The sequence below is a fragment of the Hyperolius riggenbachi genome, chromosome 5, assembly GCF_040937935.1.
Source record: "Hyperolius riggenbachi isolate aHypRig1 chromosome 5, aHypRig1.pri, whole genome shotgun sequence".
Lineage (NCBI taxonomy): Eukaryota > Metazoa > Chordata > Amphibia > Anura > Hyperoliidae > Hyperolius > Hyperolius riggenbachi.
The window spans coordinates 414,482,723-414,503,217 of record NC_090650.1 but is presented as its reverse complement, the minus strand read 5'-3'; the positions used below and the strand labels follow the sequence as shown (position 1 = coordinate 414,503,217).

General features: G+C 47.1%; 1 protein-coding gene across 4 annotated transcripts in view; it reads right to left on the bottom strand.

Moving 5' to 3' along the window:
* ZHX2 (zinc fingers and homeoboxes 2) overlaps positions 1-20,495 on the bottom strand; it is an 81,830-nt gene that overhangs the window by 6,979 nt on the left and 54,356 nt on the right. For 3 of the 4 annotated variants that reach the window (XM_068237974.1, XM_068237975.1, XM_068237977.1), the window contains one exon: positions 3,439-5,952. In XM_068237974.1, coding sequence (XP_068094075.1) covers positions 3,439-5,820 — 2,382 coding nt within the window. In that variant the 5' untranslated portion in view covers positions 5,821-5,952. Of the gene's footprint in view, positions 1-3,438; positions 5,953-16,967; positions 17,052-20,495 lie in introns of those variants that run through there. The other variant, XM_068237976.1, reaches the window with a different exon arrangement.

Below are 20,495 nucleotides of genomic sequence, written 5' to 3'. Positions count from 1 at the left end.
GTCTCCATTAACATCACACAGTCCTCTTATCGCTCTTATCACCACTTCAAAGCAGGCGGTATTCTAAAGGCTCGTACACACATCAGACTATAGTCTTTTGAAAATAAAAGATCACAGACCAATTTTACCCCCTTCCATGTAGTATGAGAGCCATACCTACACAGTTTATTCTATGGAGCTGAACTCCCCATCAGACAGAAATCTTTGCAAGATGCTGTACACATGCAACAGATCGATATCTGCAAAAGATCAGTTCCTGCAAAAGATCCGTTCCTGCAAAATGCATTCATAGTCTATGATATCTGCAGATCCTCCTACACACCTTGTTTAACAGATATTCATCTGCAGATCAGAGCCACCAGGATGGATTTTCAGATCTGCAGATGATTATCTGATCAGCAGATGAATGTCAGTTAAACAAGGTGTGTATGATGATCTGCAGATCTCATAGACTATGAATGCAATTTGCAGGAACGGATCTTTTGCAGATACTGATCTTTTGTGTCTGTACAGCATCTTTGTGTGCAGCATCTTGCAAAGATTTTTTTCTGATGGAGAGTTCAGCTCAATAGAATAGACTGTGTAGAGTATGGCTCTCATACTACATGGAAGGGGGTAAAATTGGTCTGTGATCTTTCATTTTCAAAAGACTATGGTCTGATGTGTGTATGTGGCCTTAGTGCCATTACCACCTGCTCTAATCTTGAATTGACATTTACTGACATGTGCTGAGGTAATTACCGCACAAGTCGGTAATTTACCTCACTGCTTGGGAATTTCAGCTTTTCATGCGGCAACAGCTTTTATGAATTGACACTTTGCTAAGTGCTCGGTAAAGTCAGCTGTTTTATGCATTACCGCATGTGGTAAGGCTTTATGAATCGAACCTTTTGTCAGTTGTCTTGATTAAAGGGACTCCGAGCTCAAAATAAAAACGAAATCAGTAATCACCTGGGGCTTTCTGCAGCCCAGTGTAGGTCGGGAGGTCCCACGGCGGCCATCTGGCTCTACACCCAGGGCCTGGTCAGAAATGGCTCCCCGGCGACACTGGGCCCGAGTGTCGGGCTCCTCTTCATGAAACGTCACGTCTGTCGTCACCACGTCGGCCGCCTCGCATCATCACGGCGGCCGGCGTGGCAGTGCGGTGCATGTGCGCTTTAATCGCGCATGCGCTGTACTGTCACGCCAGCCGCCGTGATGGCGACAGACGTGACGTTTCAGGAAGAGGAGCCCGACACTCGGTCCCAGTGTTGTCGGGACTCATTTCTGACCAGGCCCTGGGTGAAGAGACAGATGGCCGCCGTCCCGACCTACACTGGGCTGCAGAAAGCCCCAGGTGAGTACCGATTTCGTTTTTATTTTGAGCTCGGAGTCCCTTTAATTACATTAGTTGCTGTGAAAAAAAAATGCTCATAATATGCAGGAAAAAAAGAGCAAGTCAGTGACAGCAACATAGAAAAGGTGTTTTTTTCCCCCACATTTTTTTGCGATCGTGGTTCTCTAAAGCCTAGGTTCTCAACGTGTGGTGCGCGCACCCCAGGGGGTACTTGTGATGGTTCCAGGGGGTAACTCAGGCTTGATATACTCAACCAAGAATAACTAATTTAGAGTTTTAGAAGATGATAAATCTTATTTAAACACCAAATTAGTATTTTAGCTAATTAAAAGCAATAGTAAATGCTTGGAAATGGTTTAGAACCAATTATCATGTACTACAATTAAATATGTTTGACAAGGGGTACTTGTGATTATGTTTGCTAAGCTAGGGGGGATTACTCGGTGAGTACAGGGTTTTAAAAGGGGTACCTACCAATAAAATGTCAAGAAAAACTGCTCTAATGTGTACATGAAAGGGGGGGGGGGGTGCCACTATGGGGCAAGTCTGTAGATCCTAAAGAGGCTTCCCCCATTTTCCTATGCAGGCCTGTTCCCGACAGAGGGGACACCAGAAGACTGGGTGACACTGGAACTGTGCCGAGGGACGCAAAGTCTTCTAGGGGCTGGATGAAGCCCCAGGTAAGTAAGGCTGCAGGGTTGTTTTTTGTCTCATGTATCCCTTAAAGTGGACCCAAATTAAAAATACAAGATTTCAAAAATAAAATATTTTCTAAATTATAATAGCAGCATTTTTTCAGCTGCATGATGACAAATATAAAATATTTTACATTTTATATTGCCTTTCATATTGCCGGGACAGAATCCAGCAGGCTGGTGGAAGAGATAAAAAACAAAACACAGGCTGCTACTGATGATGCCACAGGGGAGGTGATTTCAGCTTGTCTGAGATTTCACATAGACGACGCCCCTGTGAGGGAGGGTAGCTGATGACACACCCACCCAGGATCTAAAACCTCCTACTAAGCTCAGACGTAATGACTGCCACCTGAATAACCCTAGTTGTGAAAAGCATACACTGAAATGCTCATGGGCTTGAAGGAGTGTTTATTTATCTTTGTATGTGTCAGAGTGGTGCAACTAAATATTTTGAATTAAAAAATTTTTTTGGTTTGGGTCCGCTTTAAATACCCCATAGAGCAGGCGTGTCTGCAACAGGTAACCTAGATGTCAATCTAGATCTCCATCAAGGACCACAATCGCGAAAATTGTAAAATGTAAAATACATGTAAACACATCCATTTAAGAAGTACATTTCTCCCCGAGTAAATACATGAGCCATAACTTATCTCCTATCTTGCTGTCACTTTCAGTAGGTAGTAGAAATCTTTTTGGAGTTTTGGACTAGCTAATCTTCTCATGGGGGAAGTGTGCAGCGAGCAGGGAGGCTGGCCAGCATCTTTATACAAATCCTTTTTATCGAGTGTCTTAAATAAAGGCCTTGCTGACAATACCCAATGAAGAGATTGACTAGCCCAAAACTGGTTTGTTCTGTCAGATTTCTACTACCTACAGTAAAGATGGCCATACACTTATAGATTTGCAGCAGATTCGACCACCAGATAGATTTCTGGCAGATGCCTGTCAAGTCCAATCTGACAGGAATCTGATGTGGGCCACACACTAGGAACAGATTTCTAATAGATTTCAGAATCTATTGGAAATCGATCTAAATGCATGATTGGACCATTAGATCCAATTCAACTCTATGTGCCATCGATCTGCTGCCAGCAGCAGATCCACCTAGATTTTCCATCCTGTCAGATCAAATCGATCGAAAATCGGCCACAAATCGATCGAATGGGGAATTTGATAGAATTGATTTCTGATCAATCCTATAGAATCAATCGATGGCTGAAATCGACCAGTATATGGGCCCCTTTAGTGACAGCAACATAGGAGAAAAGCAATTCATGGCTCATTTTACCCTGGAAGAAACATACTACTTATTTGTATGCGTTTACTCGAATCTTAAATCTTACAATTTTTTGCGATAGTTAGGTTCTTAATGCTGGACTTCTTAAAATATTGTGAAAAACATACCCGATTCGAATCTTCATTAGTATTTTCATAATCAAAGTCAGCCGGCTCATCTAGGTTGTCTTGGCCAGTCTGGCTCCAGCTGTCGGCACCATCTGAAATGACCTCTTCATCGTCGTGCAATGATCTGTTCCAGTCCTTGGACTCGCTCCCTGTCTCATACTTCTCATCTGGATCATTGCAATCCAACTGATCTAGAGAGGCTTGTTCCTGCAGTTCCCCAAAACACTCCCGAACCTCCTCAGAATTCATTTTACTTTTCAGTATGAGAAGATCCAGGTCTTCTACATACAGCTGTCCATATTCCTGGAAATACTCTATGAGAATGTCTTTGCCCGTTTTTGTAGCTGCCACCATCTTAATGTATTTTTTCCTCTCTTCTAGGGAGCGTTCATAATTTTTGCGATATTGCTCCATCCAACTTAAGCTTCCAGTACGGAGCACACAGCGGTTATCCTTAAACCACTTGACTATCTCTGTCCTCACAAGACCCGTCTGAACCGCTAGCTGATCGTACTCTTGAGGAGATGGCCACATGGTCCTTGCAAAAGTACTTTTCAATAAGTGGACCTGATCTTGTTTAGACGTGCACAGTGAAGGAGACTGCGACCACACACCTGAGTGGCCAGTTGTCCCATTCAAAAGTCCATCATTTTCAGAGACCACAGGATCTAAACCTTCCTGGTCAACAGAATTGTTCATCTTCCTTCTATCGGAAAACCATAAATCTATCTCTCTTCTAGATAATTTAGTCTCTGATCGTAACCGATCGATTTCAGCCTGTGTTGGATAAGGGCTTTTTAGAAAACTGTCTTCGAGACACTGAATGTGGTCGTCCGTCATCAATATAATCTTCCTTCCTAAATTCCGATAATGGTAAGGGCGTCTAGTCCGGCCAGACATCCGGTCTTTTATTAAGGTCTCGCTGGTAATATTAACAAGCCCCTTTTGGGTCCTATACCTGTGGTCGCTGAACCACTTCTTAATCTCAGTTCGGGTCAATCCAGTGAAATCTATTAACTTGTTAACTTCAGCATCATCGGGGTACTGACTCTTTACAAAACTAGCCTTCAAAAGGGCTATCTGTTCATGGGTCTTTTTACGTTCGTAGTGGCGCACGGCCATGGAGTTTAACCTGCGAGGATGAGCCGGGGATGGTACCCTTCGTATATTTTGCCGCTTTGGCTCTGGGGCCTCTTGTGGACTTTGCATGGTGCGTTTCAGGGTCTGGCTTAGAGTAGTGCTAATAGTAGTAGGGATCGAAGAAACCGTCACAGCAGGTGTGTTTGAAACTTGAGTTAAGACTAGTCCGGGCTGACTGATGAATTGACACGGCACCGCTGTCTGGATAATAGGCTGTGCAATTTTAGCAGTGGTGGTTAAAGGGGCTGGTAATACTGTAAAGGTTTGTGGAATTGACTGTATAGTCCCATTGAACATTTTCTTTCTGGCCTCCTCCACCTCTTCTGGAGACCAGCTTATGCCGTGTTTTAACCTTTGGGTGGCAAACCAAATCCTGATCTGCTCCTCAGGATGCTTTGAGGCCGCGGTCAACCAAGACAACTCCGCCTGTGTCGGGTACGGAAATTTGTTAAAGGAGCTGATCAAAGTGGCGTTAGTGTCCAGAGCAGAGTTGTACTTGTTGCTGTTCAGAGGGACAGCGACTTTGGGAAGAAGGTGGATGTTTGGTGGGAGTTGAACAGATGGCATCACGTGTGCCAACGCATCAGAAATTCCATTAGTGTCTGGGATAGAGTTAATCCCGAATGAACAATCCATCAGCGACTCCCCATTTTTCCTCAGTGATCTTCTCCCATCCAGCCGGCTTTTCCCCAACTTTATGATGGGCATTTTGGGTATCGATATACCGGATCCATTGTCATCGGTTTCTGCATTCTCGTGACTGCTGGAAACGTCGCCGCTGCCCTCGATGGACTGCTCCAGGATGGTCTGATTATTGCGTTTCATCAGTTTTAATTTGAAATTGTTCTCCCCGGGGTGATTCTTTGAATTGTGATCGGATAAAGAGTCGTATTTTTTGGTTGTGAAGTTACATTCGGCACAAACGTAAAGAGGATTAAGAATAACGTTTGGGTGTTGCATGTCTACGTGTTCTGTGAACTCGTTCAGGTTCTGAGTTACGTAGGGACAGTATTTGCACTCGTAACCTCCTTGAAGCCTTTTTGACTGATTTTCGGCAGGGGGCTTTTCCTCCACCATTTCAGTGTTCTCTGATGCCTTTTCCTTATCCCCTACCTGGTCTTTGTTGTCTTCAGGACTGGGTGGGTTGGCGTTTCCGATGACATCAATGTCTTGGTCATCTTGGTCCACAACCTCAGAGGCTCTTACCATGCATGGTGTTGTGGACTTCCTTTTGCTGGCCATATTGCTTGATTATTATAGCTCGGTAATTCTGAACAAAAACAAATGCAGTTTATTTTATATTCCACAGGTCATCCAGGATGTAGTGGGTTGCACCACCGGATTCGGCATAGGATTAGTAGGTCTTCCACACACCTATAGGGGATGAAAAAAAAAAAAAGAAAATGGGTTACTCTGTGGCCTCAGGCACATCCATTATGTCTACTACAATTTCTCTGTCCCACTATAGTTTAAAGTGGGCCTAAATTGAACACTGCGACCAAGTGGGGGCCAATCTCAATGTCTAGTTGCCACCTCCCACCCCGATAAACATCCCCGGTGTCTAATGGCCTCCCCCTATACAGTTCCCTGGTAAGTGGCCCTCTCCCTCCCCTATACAGTTCGCTGGTGTCTAGTGGCCTCCCTCTTTCCCATATACAGTTCCCTGGTGTCTAGTGACCCCCTCCCTTCCCTAAACAGTTCCCTGGTGTCTAGTGGCCGACCTTCCCCCCTATACAGTTCCCTGGCGTTAAGTGGCCCTCTCCCTCCCCTATAAGGGGCCCATACAACTAACGATTTTCCCGCCGATATACAGCAGATTCGATCACTGATCGAATCTGCTGTGAAATTGTTGCACAAACGCCGACAGAACGATCGATTTCCGTCCAAAATCAATCGTTCCCGTCGATCCGTCCGTGCGGAAGATTTTGCTCGACCGCCGGTGGGTCGGGAGTGCGTCGATAGCGACGTTCGAATGCCCGACGACCGATGCTAGCGGCAATACATTACCTGCTCCGGCCGGCGCGACTACCCCGGTCTCCGCTGTCTTTCTCCGCGCTGGGCTCCGGCTGGCTTGGCGTCACTGAACTTCCTGTCCCGGCAGGAAGTTTAAACAGTAGAGCGCCCTCTACTGCTTAAACTTCCCCCGGCAGGAAGTTCAGTGAAGCCAGCCGGACCGGAGACCAGTGCGGAGAAGAAGAAAGCGGAGACCGGGGGCAGCGGCTTCAGCGGCAGCTTCACAGATTGTGATCGGTTTCATGCTGAAATCGATTCACAATCTGTTTGCAGTAAAGGCAGCCATACGATCCCTCTCTGATCAGATTCGATCAGAGAGGGATCTATCTGTTGGTCGATCTGATGGTAAATCGACCAGTGTATGGCTACCTTTACAGTTCCCTGGTGTCTAGTGGCCTCCCTCTTTCCCCTATACAGTTCCCTGGTGTCTAGTGACCCCCTCCCATATAATTCCCTGGTGCCTAGTGCTTTCCTCCTTCCTCCATATGGCTTCCCTGGTGATCTACGGCTTTGTTAAGGACAGAGTGGATAAGTCGGCACTTGCTGTAAACTCCCATTTATTCCAAAGGGTGGTGACACATATCAATACAGTGTATCAAAGGTAGACATACCATGTACAAAGGCCGTGCGGTGGTGGTGGGTGCTGGGCCAGGGGAGCCTTACGGCCGTTTCGCGCTAGATACACGCTTCTACTGCTTCCCCTAAGGTATAGCTTTATGTTCTGATGTATGCTATGTGCACAAATCAAATGGGATGTGCCTGCTTCAGCTGCTTGCATTGCATCATCTAACTGTTTAGATTGAAAAGGAGAAGGTCACAGACTGAGGCCCAGTGCACACCAAAACCGCTAGTAGATCCGCCAAACACTAGGCGTTTTTGTGAGCAGATTTCAGAGCGATTCTAGGCATGTTTAGAGACATATCTAAACATGCCTAGCGTTTTTGTGTAGCAGATTACAAATATTGTTACAGTAAAAGCGGTCACTAACAAAAACACCTGGAAAACCTCTCTGATCTAGCGTTTTCCAGAACGGTTTAAGCTTTTCCTATACTTTACATTGAGGCAGAAACGCTTCTGCAAACCGCAAAAGTACTGCAGGACCCACGTTTGCTAAAAACCGCAAACCGCCGGTGTGCACCATCCCATTGAAATACATTAGCCAAGCGTTTTCACAGGCGGATGCGGATGGCTCCAAAAACCGCTCGGTGTGCACCAGGCCTAAATCTCACTGGGGAGTTTGCAGACTATGAAAATTACAAGGTGAAGGGAGGAGAGTGGCAAATATCTGACAGCCTCAGTTTTGTACATTGGTACTACATTGTGTATCTGATGAAGTTTGATAACTAGAAAATCTGCAAAGTGGTTAAAATCAACATTCCGCAGTTGACTTACAAATATGGACTTTTGATCATTTCCCCCATCATATATATCTAATAGTGCAGGCCGAGCTCGTCTCTCCCACAAAGGCGCAGACCCGTTCTGCATAAATGAGGTCATTGCCGCCTCTTAATAAAGTCTCCAACTTGAAGCATCGGAAAATCTCGGAGTCAGCCGCAATCTGGCAATAAAGTCTGCATTAGTGGTAATGAGGGAGAGGCTCATTAGAGCGGAGGGCAGTACGCAGAGGCTGCGCTGGAATTAGGAGGCCTGTGTGAATGGAATGCTAATCACTCACTGCAGCTTCCACACTCTGCCTCTTACCATCCATTCTATTTCCTGGCACAAAGACTACACTGCCGGCAACACGACACCAATCACCGCCATACAGGCTGTAACACTGCCGGCAACACACGGCACCGATCATCGCCATACAGGCTGCTGGCGACACACGGCACCGATCACCGCCATACAGGCTGTAACACTGTCGGCAACACGGCACTGATCACCGCCATACAGGCTGTAACACTGCCAGCAACACACGGCACCGATCACCGCCATTCAGGCTGTAACACTGCCGGCGACACCGATCACCGCCACACAGGCTGTATAACTCCTGGCACCACACGGCGGCGATCACTGCCACACAGGCTATAACTGACACATGGCAGCGATCACCACCACACAGGCTGCATAACTCCTGGTGACACATGGCAGCGATCACCGCCACACAGGCTGCATAACTCCTGGTGACACATGGCAGCGATCACCGCCACACAGGCTGCATTACTCCTGGTGACACATGGCAGCGATCACCGCCACACAGGCTGCATAACTCCTGGTGACACATGGCAGCGATCACCGCCACACAGGCTGCATAACTCCTGGTGACACATGGCAGCGATCACCGCCACACAGGCTGCATAACTCCTGGTGACACATGGCAGCGATCACCGCCACACAGGCTGCATAACTCCTGGTGACACATGGCAGCGATCACCGCCACACAGGCTGCATAACTCCTGGTGACACATGGCAGCGATCACCACCATACAGGCTGCATAACTGCTGGTGACACACGGCAGCGATCACCGCCACACAGGCTGCATAACTCCTGGTGACACACGGCAGCGATCACCGCCACACAGGCTGCATAACTCCTGGTGACACATGGCAGCGATCACCGCCACACAGGCTGCATTACTCCTGGTGACACATGGCAGCGATCACCGCCACACAGGCTGCATAACTCCTGGTGACACATGGCAGCGATCACCGCCACACAGGCTGCATAACTCCTGGTGACACATGGCAGCGATCACCGCCACACAGGCTGCATTACTCCTGGTGACACATGGCAGCGATCACCGCCACACAGGCTGCATAACTCCTGGTGACACATGGCAGCGATCACCGCCACACAGGCTGCATAACTCCTGGTGACACATGGCAGCGATCACCGCCACACAGGCTGCATAACTCCTGGTGACACATGGCAGCGATCACCGCCACACAGGCTGCATAACTCCTGGTGACACATGGCAGCGATCACCGCCACACAGGCTGCATAACTCCTGGTGACACATGGCAGCGATCACCGCCACACAGGCTGCATAACTCCTGGTGACACATGGCAGCGATCACCGCCACACAGGCTGCATAACTCCTGGTGACACATGGCAGCGATCACCACCATACAGGCTGCATAACTGCTGGTGACACATGGCAGCGATCACCGCCACACAGGCTGCATAACTCCTGGTGACACATAGCAGCGATCACCGCCACACAGGCTGCATAACTCCTGGTGACACATGGCAGCGATCACCGCCACACAGGCTGCATTACTCCTGGTGACACATGGCAGCGATCACCACCATACAGGCTGCATAACTCCTGGTGACACATGGCAGCGATCACCGCCACACAGGCTGCATAACTCCTGGTGACACATGGCAGCGATCACCACCATACAGGCTGCATAACTGCTGGTGACACACGGCAGCGATCACCACCATACAGGCTGCATAACTCCTGGTGACACACGGCAGCGATCACCGCCACACAGGCTGCATAACTCCTGGTGACACACGGAAGCAATCATCAGGAAGCCAGATCCCTGCTAGGGCTTGCTAGGCTGTGTCCCCCTCCCCCCCCAGATGTCCCCCCTTTCGTCAGCAGCCTTTACTCACCTCCTAGGCTCCAGCGATAAGCAGCTGTGGACACCTCCGCCCTCGCTGGCTTCCCGGCTCGTACTGACGCCAAGTGCCGGGTCGCGGCTTGATGACACCATCAAGCCAGGACCCGGCACTTAGCGTCAGGAAAGCAGGGATGCCGGCCAGAGCTAGAGCTGGAGGGGAGTGCTGATTGCCGGGGGAACGGCAGGAAGGTGAGTGGATCCTCTTCTATCCCCCCTACCGCCGCAGCTCTGTAAGTGACCACTATGATCCGCCGGCGATCATAGTTATCAGCAATTATACGCGATGGCTGCTGATCACTGAGGGGAGATGTCAGCTGTCATATGACAGCTTAATCTCCCCTCTCCGGTTCGCACGATCGCGTCGGGACGGTTCGTTAGCCCGGGCGTTGAATCAACGTCCAGTCAGGGCAGCAGCACCACCTGCTGGACGTAGATTTAAAGTACGTCGGTCCCCAAAAGCTTGAAGTGGATCTGAACTCAGAACTTTCTCTCTGCTGTAAAAGATAAGGAACAACATACTAAACTTTAAGGAAAACAAACATTTCTTTGTAACAGCCGATACAAATCCAGCAATAAATCTGCAGTGTATCTACTTCCTGCTTTCATGGAAGCAGACATATCGTTAACATCCTGGGCCATAGGCAATTCATTTTTTCTCCTGAGTTATCCCCTAGGAGATATTTTTTTCATCTTCTATTTAAAATAACTTCCCAGCACTTTTCAACTGAAAAAAGTACTGAAAAGTAGGTGAAAATGTACTGTCAAAGTTATTGAGTATTTTCTTGATTTCTGGTGCCTTTAAAGGCATTCTATCGATAAATTTAAAATTATCACCTTGGAGAAAACTCAGGAGGGAAAAAAAAAAAGTTAATTGCATATGGTCCCGTGTTTACAAATTAGCTGCTTTGGCGTGGCAGTCAGCTGACACAGCTGAAGGATCAAACAGTTGTGATTAGTCACAGATGAGGGGCAATTACAGAGGCTAAACTTTCTACATACATACAAGGTACATTTTGCTACTTTTCTTCTGTCCTGTGCAAGAAGTTCAGGTCCCCATTAAAGCAGTAAGATCAGCCATACTATGCCAGGGAAAAAAAACACATATATAAGAGAAATACTAAATCTACTTACATAACACATGTATTGTACTGTCCACATTTTGATTTCAGTGAATTTTATATAGTAAATGAAGAGAATTCTGTTCCTGGTGGGAACCATGTCTTTTGCCTACAGCTGAGGCTAAAACCTGATGTCACAGCTGAGGCTAAAGCCTGATGTCATTTCTGGCCTTTACTTTCTTTTCTCCTCCAATCGCTAAGTCACCTCAGCCTTGCTTGGAAACACAAGTGAGCAGGGGATCGTGTTTCAGATAAGCAGCTAGGCAGGGAAATAAATGGAAGAGGAGGAATATATTATAGATAAAGAGAACCCCCAGCATGCAACTGTTTGGCACCGACTATTAAAGGGCCAGTGCTCCTTAAGTATGTGATGACTCCAAATCAGAACAGCAGAAAAAGTTTCGAATGCAGGATTAGCATCTTTATCACTTAAAGAGCCTGGCAGTATACCGCCGGAGGTCTCCGCTCAGGCCCTGCTGGGCCGATTTTTATCAAATAAAAAGGTGCACACGCAGCCAGCACTTTGCCAGCCATGTGTGCTACCTGAGGGTCCCCCCAGCCGCCCGAGCCCAGCGCAGCCGGACCAAACAGTTCCGGCCAGCGCTAAGGTCTGGAGCGGAGGCGGCTGACGTCACTCCGCTCGTTGCCATGGCGACGAGGAAAGCGAAACAAGAAAGGCCACTCATCGCGGCCTTTGCCCCCGGCGATCAGAAGTAACAATCAGAAGTACGCAACAGGAGCGCCCTCTAGTGGGCTTTCATGCAGCCAACTTTTAGTTGGCTGCATGCGATTTTTTTTTTTAATTAAAAAAAAAAAGTCCGGTCGCCAGCGTGGCGATCTTAATAGAACGCCAGGCTGGTTAATACACTCAGACCAGTTGCTGTTTAAATTTGATTTTTATGGTGACAATCCTCCTTTAAAAATCAACATTGCTGTGAATTTCCCCTCTAATTAGATGAGAGATGCAGGAGGTGTGGCCATGCTTGGAGATCTAGCACTGAGCAGGCAGGCTCTAGCTTATCTTTTACCTTCAAAAGCAAGACATTCTTCACACCAATACAGATCAACACGGGCAATATGAGAGCAGGCACAGCGGAGTGTATACAATGGTGCAGATACAGGAGATGGGCATGTCTGTACAGGAGTGTGCGCAGCGCTGAGGCTGCAGGATGAGAGCAGTGTGTATACTGGTGCAGATACAGAGATGGGCATGTCTGTACAGTAGTGCGCAGCGCTGTGGCTGCAGGATGACGGCAGGTAGAGCGGTGTATATACTGGTGCAGATACAGAGATGGGCATGTTTGTACAGTAGTGTGCGCAGCGCTGTAGCTGCAGGATGAGAGCAGTGTGTATACTGGTGCAGATAGAGAGATGGGCATGTTTGTACAGCAGTGTGCGCAGCGCTGTAGCTGCAGGATGAGAGCAGTGTGTATACTGGTGCAGATAGAGAGATGGGCATGTTTGTACAGCAGTGTGCGCAGCGCTGAGGCTGCAGGATGACGGCAGGTAGAGCGGTGTATATACTGGTGCAGATACAGAGATAGGCATGTTTGTACAGCAGTGTGCGCAGCGCTGAGGCTGCAGGATGAGAGCAGGTAGAGCAGTGTATATACTGGTGCAGATACAGAGATGAGCATGTCTGTACAGTAGTGTGTGCAGCGCTGTGGCTGCAGGATGAGAGCAGGTAGAGCGGTGTATATACTGGTGCAGATACAGAGATGGGCATGTCTGTCCAGGAGTGTGCGCAGCGCTGTGGCTGCAGGATGACGGCAGGTAGAGCGGTGTGTATATACTGGTGCAGATACAGAGATGGGCATGTTTGTACAGCAGTGTGCGCAGCGCTGTGGCTGCAGGATGAGAGCAGGTAGAGCGGTGTATATACTGGTGCAGATACTGAGATGGGTATGTTTGTACAGTAGTGTGCGCAGCGCTGTGGCTGCAGGATGACAGCTGGTAGAGCAGTGTGTATATACTGGTGCAGATACAGAGATGGGCATGTCTGTCCAGGAGTGTGCGCAGCGTTGTGGCTGCAGGATGACGGCAGGTAGAGCGGTGTGTATATACTGGTGCAGATACAGAGATGGGCATGTTTGTACAGCAGTGTGCGCAGCGCTGTGGCTGCAGGGTGAGAGCAGGTAGAGCGGTGTATATACTGGTGCAGATACTGAGATGGGCATGTCTGTACAGGAGTGTGCGCAGCGCTGTGGCTGCAGGATGACAGCTGGTAGAGCAGTGTGTATATACTGGTGCAGATACAGAGATGGGCATGTTTGTACAGTAGTGTGCACAGTGCTGTGGCTGCAGGATGAGAGCAGTGTGTATACTGGTGCAGATAGAGAGATGGGCATGTTTGTACAGTAGTGTGCGCAGCGCTGTGGCTGCAGGGTGAGAGCAGGTAGAGCGGTGTATATACTGGTGCAGATACAGAGATGGGCATGTTTGTACAGTAGTGTGCGCAGCGCTGTAGCTGCAGGATGAGAGCAGTGTGTATACTGGTGCAGATAGAGAGATGGGCATGTTTGTACAGTAGTGTGCGCAGCGCTGTGGCTGCAGGATGACAGCTGGTAGAGCAGTGTGTATATACTGGTGCAGATACAGAGATGGGCAGGTTTGTACAGGAGTGTGCGCAGCGCTGTGGCTGCAGGGTGAGAGCAGGTAGAGCGGTGTATATACTGGTGCAGATACAGAGATGGGCATGTTTGTACAGTAGTGTGCGCAGCGCTGTAGCTGCAGGATGAGAGCAGTGTGTATACTGGTGCAGATAGAGAGATGGGCATGTTTGTACAGTAGTGTGCGCAGCGCTGTGGCTGCAGGATGACAGCTGGTAGAGCAGTGTGTATATACTGGTGCAGATACAGAGATGGGCATGTCTGTACAGGAGTGTGCGCAGCGCTGTGGCTGCAGGATGAGGGCAGGTAGAGTGGTGTATATACTGGTGCAGATACAGAGATGGGCATGTCTGTACAGCAGTGTGCGCAGCGCTGTGGCTGCAGGATGAGAGCAGGTAGAGCGGTGTATATACTGGTGCAGATACTGAGCTGGGCATGTTTGTACAGGAGTGTGCGCAGCGCTGTGGCTGCAGGATGAGGGCAGGTAGAGCGGTGTATATACTGGTGCAGATACAGAGATGGGCATGTTTGTACAGCAGTGTGCGCAGCGCTGTGGCTGCAGGATGAGAGCAGTGTGTATATACTGGTGCAGATAGAGAGATTGGCATGTTTGTACAGTAGTGTGCACAGTGCTGTGGCTGCAGGGTGAGAGCAGGTAGAGCGGTGTATATACTGGTGCAGATACAGAGATTGGCATGTTTGTACAGTAGTGTGCGCAGCGCTGTAGCTGCAGGATGAGGGCATGTAGAGTGGTGTATATACTGGTGCAGATACAGAGATGGGCATGTCTGTACAGCAGTGTGCGCAGCGCTGAGGCTGCAGGATGAGAGGAGGTAGAGCAGTGTATATACTGGTGCAGATACAGAGATGGGCATGTCTGTACAGCAGTGTGCGCAGCGCTGAGGCTGCAGGATGAGAGGAGGTAGAGCGGTGTATATACTGGTGCAGATACAGAGATGGGCATGTCTGTACAGGAGTGTGTGCAGTGCTGTGGCTGCAGGATGAGAGCAGGTAGAGCGGTGTATTTACTGGTGCAGATACAGAGATGGGCATGTCTGTACAGGAGTGTGTGCAGCGCTGTGGCTGCAGGATGACAGCAGGCAGAGCGGTGTACATACTGGTGCAGATACAGAGATAGGCATGTCTGTACAGTAGTGTGCCCAGTGCTGTGGCTGCAGGACGACGGCAGGTAGAGCGCTGTAGCTGCGGGGAAGATCCGACCTCACGTTGGCGTCAGGAGCTGTCACTGCGCGCTTGATAAATGAGGTGCAGCGTTTCTGAAACAAGGCGAGCAATCAGTCCTTACTGCGCTCTGTACACTGAAAGAGGCACCCGAGAACACCACACACAAAAACAGCTTATGAAGCAGCGCAATATTCCCCACTGCCTCCTGAACAACATCAGTATAGCCAAAGCATTTTAAAATGGAGGCTGCCATGCTCATTTCCTTTTAAACAATACAGATTGCCTGACTGTCCTGCTGAGCCTCTGCCTCTAATGCTTTTAGCCATAGACCCTGAACAAGCATGCAGATCAGGTGTTCGACTTAAAGAGGAACTCCAGTGAAAATAATGTAATGAAAAAGTGTTTCATTTTTACAATAATTATGTATAAATGATTTAGTCAGTGTTTGCCCATAGTAAAATCTTTCCTCTCCCTGATTTACACTCTGACATTTATCACATGGTGACATTTTTACTGCTGGCAGGTGAGGTCAGTGGAAGTAGCTGCCGATAGCTGTTTACAGCTGTTTCCAACTGCCAAAAAAGCAATTTCTCACAATGCAATGAGGTTCACAGACAGGAAACTGCCAGGATTATGGTCTTCACCGTTTCCTGTGGGAGGAGTTTTACCACAATATCAGCCATACAGAGCCCCCTGATAATCCGTTTGTGAAAAGGAATAGATTTCTCATGTAAAAGGGGGCATCAGCTACTGATTGGGATGAATTCCAACCCTTGGTCACTGTTTCTCTTTAAGTCTGACTGAATAAGCTGCATGCTTGTTTCAGGTGTGTGATTCAGACACTACTGCAGTAGCCACATAGACAAGCAGGGCTGCCAGGCAACTGATATGGTTTACAAGCAAATAAATAGGTCAGCCTACATATTCCTCTCACTTCAGGTGTACTTTATGGTGCCCATACACCGTACAATAAAAACGTCCGTATTTCACGTTTATTCAACCAAAACTCGAAAGTCGAAAACCTTTTTCGGTCAAGAAACAACCGATTATCCTGTTTTGTTCAATAAAAATTCAATCGGACATGTGAGAAAAATCTTTATATTCGATCTAACGGAATAATCAAACAAAATTATCTAATAGAAAAAATTGTACCATGTAAGGGAATCCAAGCAGCTTTTTTTCCCTGCAGTTTGTCCTGGTTTCTAATAGCTGTAGGAGCTGCCATTTTCTCCCTCCCCTTCCCTTATATATCCAGGGGAAAGTGTGAATGTAATCAAGTGTGACTTCTTTAAACTGCTTGAAGAACAATGCCATCCTCCACATTCTCCTCCCTACATGTGGTTTCTGATGTGATGTGATGGGTATAATCTTTACATACACATAGATGGGTGGAGAAGAAAACAGCTGTGACCTGACCAGACAGGAATAGCAAGCAGTCAAGGCAGAGTCATCACCTAGTTATATAAGTTTTATATAACTGACACCATCCCCCATTACCTGTACACTTCACTTTAAACCCTCATCCTTACATCTCCTGACACATCTACGTAATCCACAGAATCTGCGTGTGTTAGCCAAAGTTTTGATAATAAAAGTGAATCGAAAGACACACACGGAATGACAGACAAAAGATCGGAATGACAGCATGTCCGATCTGCTTCCAATCGAGAAACAGAAATTGGTTGCTTGCAATCCGTGGCAGGGCTGTGGAGTCTGTACACAAATCCTCCGACTCCTCAGACATCAGAATACAGAGGGAAGTCTCAATAGGATTCTGAGGCTTCTCTCATTTTGTACTGGAGCTTCGACTCCGGTACACTTTAAGAGCAATCATTCATGCATAAGAATAGTTGTGTATAACAGCTACCTATACCTATAGTTACGCACATAAACAGTTATTTGTTTGCCTCCAGATGCAGAGATCTGGCTATTGCGGCCTAGCATCTCTCCAATGCACACTGGCAGTTGTAAAAAGTGATGTCATTTCCTGTCTATCAAAAGAATCCAGTCAGGAAACCGGTTCCTGCTGGTCTGGGACGAGCCTCAACATCCCATCCATAGATTGCTATTGTCTAAACCAGGGCTGCCCATTGCGTCGATCGGGATCTACCAGTAGATCTCGAAAGGCTGCTGGGTAGATTGCAGCTTTTCGTTTTAAAATAGTGCAGCGCTGGCGTACCATCCAATTGTGCTGCTCTGCTGCCCTATGCAGAGCAGCACTGGCCATTCAGAGGAGGCGCGGCAAGTGAGAGCCAGCATCTGTGGCCCCTCCCCTCCAGGCTGTACCAGTGGGCGAGTCGGATGTGGCATGCCCCCCAATCCTTCAGAATAGTAGTGTGGACAGTCCTTCAGAATCTGAGTTTTGTTAACAGCAAAACTGTCTTTAGAGGGGAACCCGAGGTGAGATGATATGGAGGCTGCCATATTTATTTCCTTTAAACAACACCAGTTTCCTGGCAGTTCTCATCCTATGCCTCTAATACTTTTAGCCATAGACCCTGAACAAGCATATGCAGATCAGGTTCACTAACAGGTTTTACAGAATTAGCCATATGCTTGTTCCAGGGTTTGACTCAGACACTACTTATTTCAGAGGATCAACAGGGCTGCCATCAACTGGCATTGTTTACATGGAAATAAATATGGCAGCCGCGATATCCCACTCACCTCGGGTCCCATTAAATATAGAAACAGAGAATTGTTTTTATGGTTTCCCCTAATGCTCTTTGTGTGATAAACCTGCATTCTACACTATAATAACACTCCCTTCTACAGGCCCGTTAGCGGCCGCCGCTGTCCTTGTGGCCGCCTGATCGCATCAGCAGCTGCCATTCTGCTGAGGTCGCATCCTGCTGCAGGGAAACACCGGCAGAAAGGTTTTGTCGAGGGCGGCGTTTTACTGCCAATTCATGCCCTCTATTATGGTGAAAAGCTTTAAAGAGTCAAAGAGTTTCCATCCTGGGACTGATCTAACTGAAAACTTTTATCAAACTGGGGCTGCTACTTGTCCTGTTATTTAACCACTTGACCACCAGAGCAATTTTCACCTCAGCACTCCTTACATTCATTAGTCTATAACTTTATCATTACTTATCGCAATGAAATGAACTATATCGTTTTTTCCGCCACCAATTAGGCTTTCTTTGGGTGGTACATTTTGCTAAGAGATACTTTACTGTAAATGCATTTTTAACAGGAAGAACAAAAAAACAAAACAAAACAAAAAAAAAAAAAAACAGAAAAAATTCATTATTTCTCAGTTTTCGGCCATTATATAGTTTCAACATAATAAATGCCTCCATAATTAAAACTCACGTATTGTATTTGCCCATTTGTCCCGGTTATTACACAGTTTAAATTATGTCCCTATCACAATGTTTGGCGCCAATATTTTATTTGGAAATAAAGGTGCATTTTTCAGTTTTGCGTCCATCCCTAATTACAAGCCCATAGTTTATAAAGTAACAGTGTTATACCCTCTTGACATAAATAAATAAAGAGTTCAGTCCCTAAGGGTAACTATGTATTTTTTTTATTGTAATTTTTTTTTTCTTTTTATTACAAAAAAAAATATTGGGGAGTGTGGGAGGTAATGAGTTAATTTATAATGTAAAACTAATGTATTTATGAGAAATGTTTTTGGATGTAGTTTTACTATTTGTCCACAAGATGGCCACAGTAATTTTTTGTTCATGCGACCTGTAAGCGTCAGAAGTACGCCTACAGGACGTTCAATGAGGCTGGGAAAATCACAATGATTGCGCTGCTTCTCATAGAAGCAGCCGATCATTGCTGGGGGCTTAGATCAATGAACGTGAACGTTTTTTCCCGCTCACTGATCTCCTGGCAAGCGGGCGGCGGCGTGCACAAGCGCGGACAGCGGCGGGGTGGTACGTGTTTCTAAGCCCCTGGTGGGCAAGTGGTTAAAGTGGACCTGAACTCAGACCTCCTCTCTGCTCTAAAAGTTACACCACAGCATAACCTTTAAACAAAAAAAATTTCTTTGTTACAGCCAATACAAATCCTAAAATACATCTGCACAGTTTCTACTTCCTAATTCATGGAAGCAGACATGGTTTACAGCCTGTGCTTTCAAATGGGCTTATCTGCCATCTCTGCCATGGCAGTCATGTGACACAGGGGAGAGATCAGATTACAACTAGTGATTAGACACAAATGAGGGGGAATTACACAGGCTAAACTCTTTAAATATATACAGGGTGCATCTCTGTTATGTTATCCTAGTGTCCTGTGCAAGAGTTCATGTTTACTTTAAAGAGGAACTGTAGTGAAAAGAATGTAATTTTTTTTTTAAACAATTTACATATACAATTTTTTTTTATCAATATATCCCTCTTTAAAAAAAACAACAAAAAAAAACACACACCTCCTGTAGCCTACCATTAACAACTTTGTGGACAGGAATATCTTTGTGATCGGTGTGACTGCATGTGTCAAGTGAACTGAATATTGATTGTAATTCATGAAACAGGTAAATGATCAGAACAGCAGCAAGACAAGTAACTTTTTTTTCTTCCTTGAAGCACACTTGAAATGAGATACATATGGAGACTGCCATATTGATTTCTTTTAAACAATACCAAGCTGTCTTGCTTATCAGTAGTGTCTGAATCCCACCCCTGAAACTAGCTATAATCCAACCAGACTTCAGTCAGAGCACCTGATCTGCTGCATGCTTGTTCAGGGGCTATGGCTAAAAGTATTAGCGGCAGAGGATCAGCAACACAGCCAGGCAATGTGCATTGTTTAAAAGGAAGTAAATATGGCAGCCACCATATCCTCCTCACTTCAGGTGTGCTTCAAGGGGAAAAAATATACATTGGTTTCCATAATACATTTCACAATACAGAACCTGTCTAGCGGTTCCCTTTGAAGCGGCCATCAGGACTGGCAGCCCTCGTTTTCCTCTCACGAGAGCTGTGAGGTAACGGCCAGCAGACGGCCTGGGATCTTATGATAGTCTGGAGAAGATATTGACTTCACTGATCGATAGAAAGGAGTGTGAATTATTCATGGATGGAAGAGGTCAGGGTCACTCCGCAGCCATTTCCCTGCTATCCGCATAAAATGCGTGCTGGAGTGATGGGCGGGGCAGGGGTGTTCTACACAGCAGAGTTCAGCGTTTATGGCGTGAGGAGGCTCCTCTACAGCGACACGGTCGCACAGCCGTTCCTGACACCATCTAGATCAGGCATGGGCAAACTTGGCCCTCCAGCTGTTAAGGAACTACAAGTCCCACAATGCATTTGTCTTTATGAGTCATGACTGTGGCTGTAAGACTCCTGCAATGCATTGTGGGACTTGTAGTTCCTCAACAGCTGGAGGGCCAAGTTTGCCCATGCCTGATCCAGAGGCTGGGAGCACACTAGGCAGAAACACTAGTGTTGCGGAGAA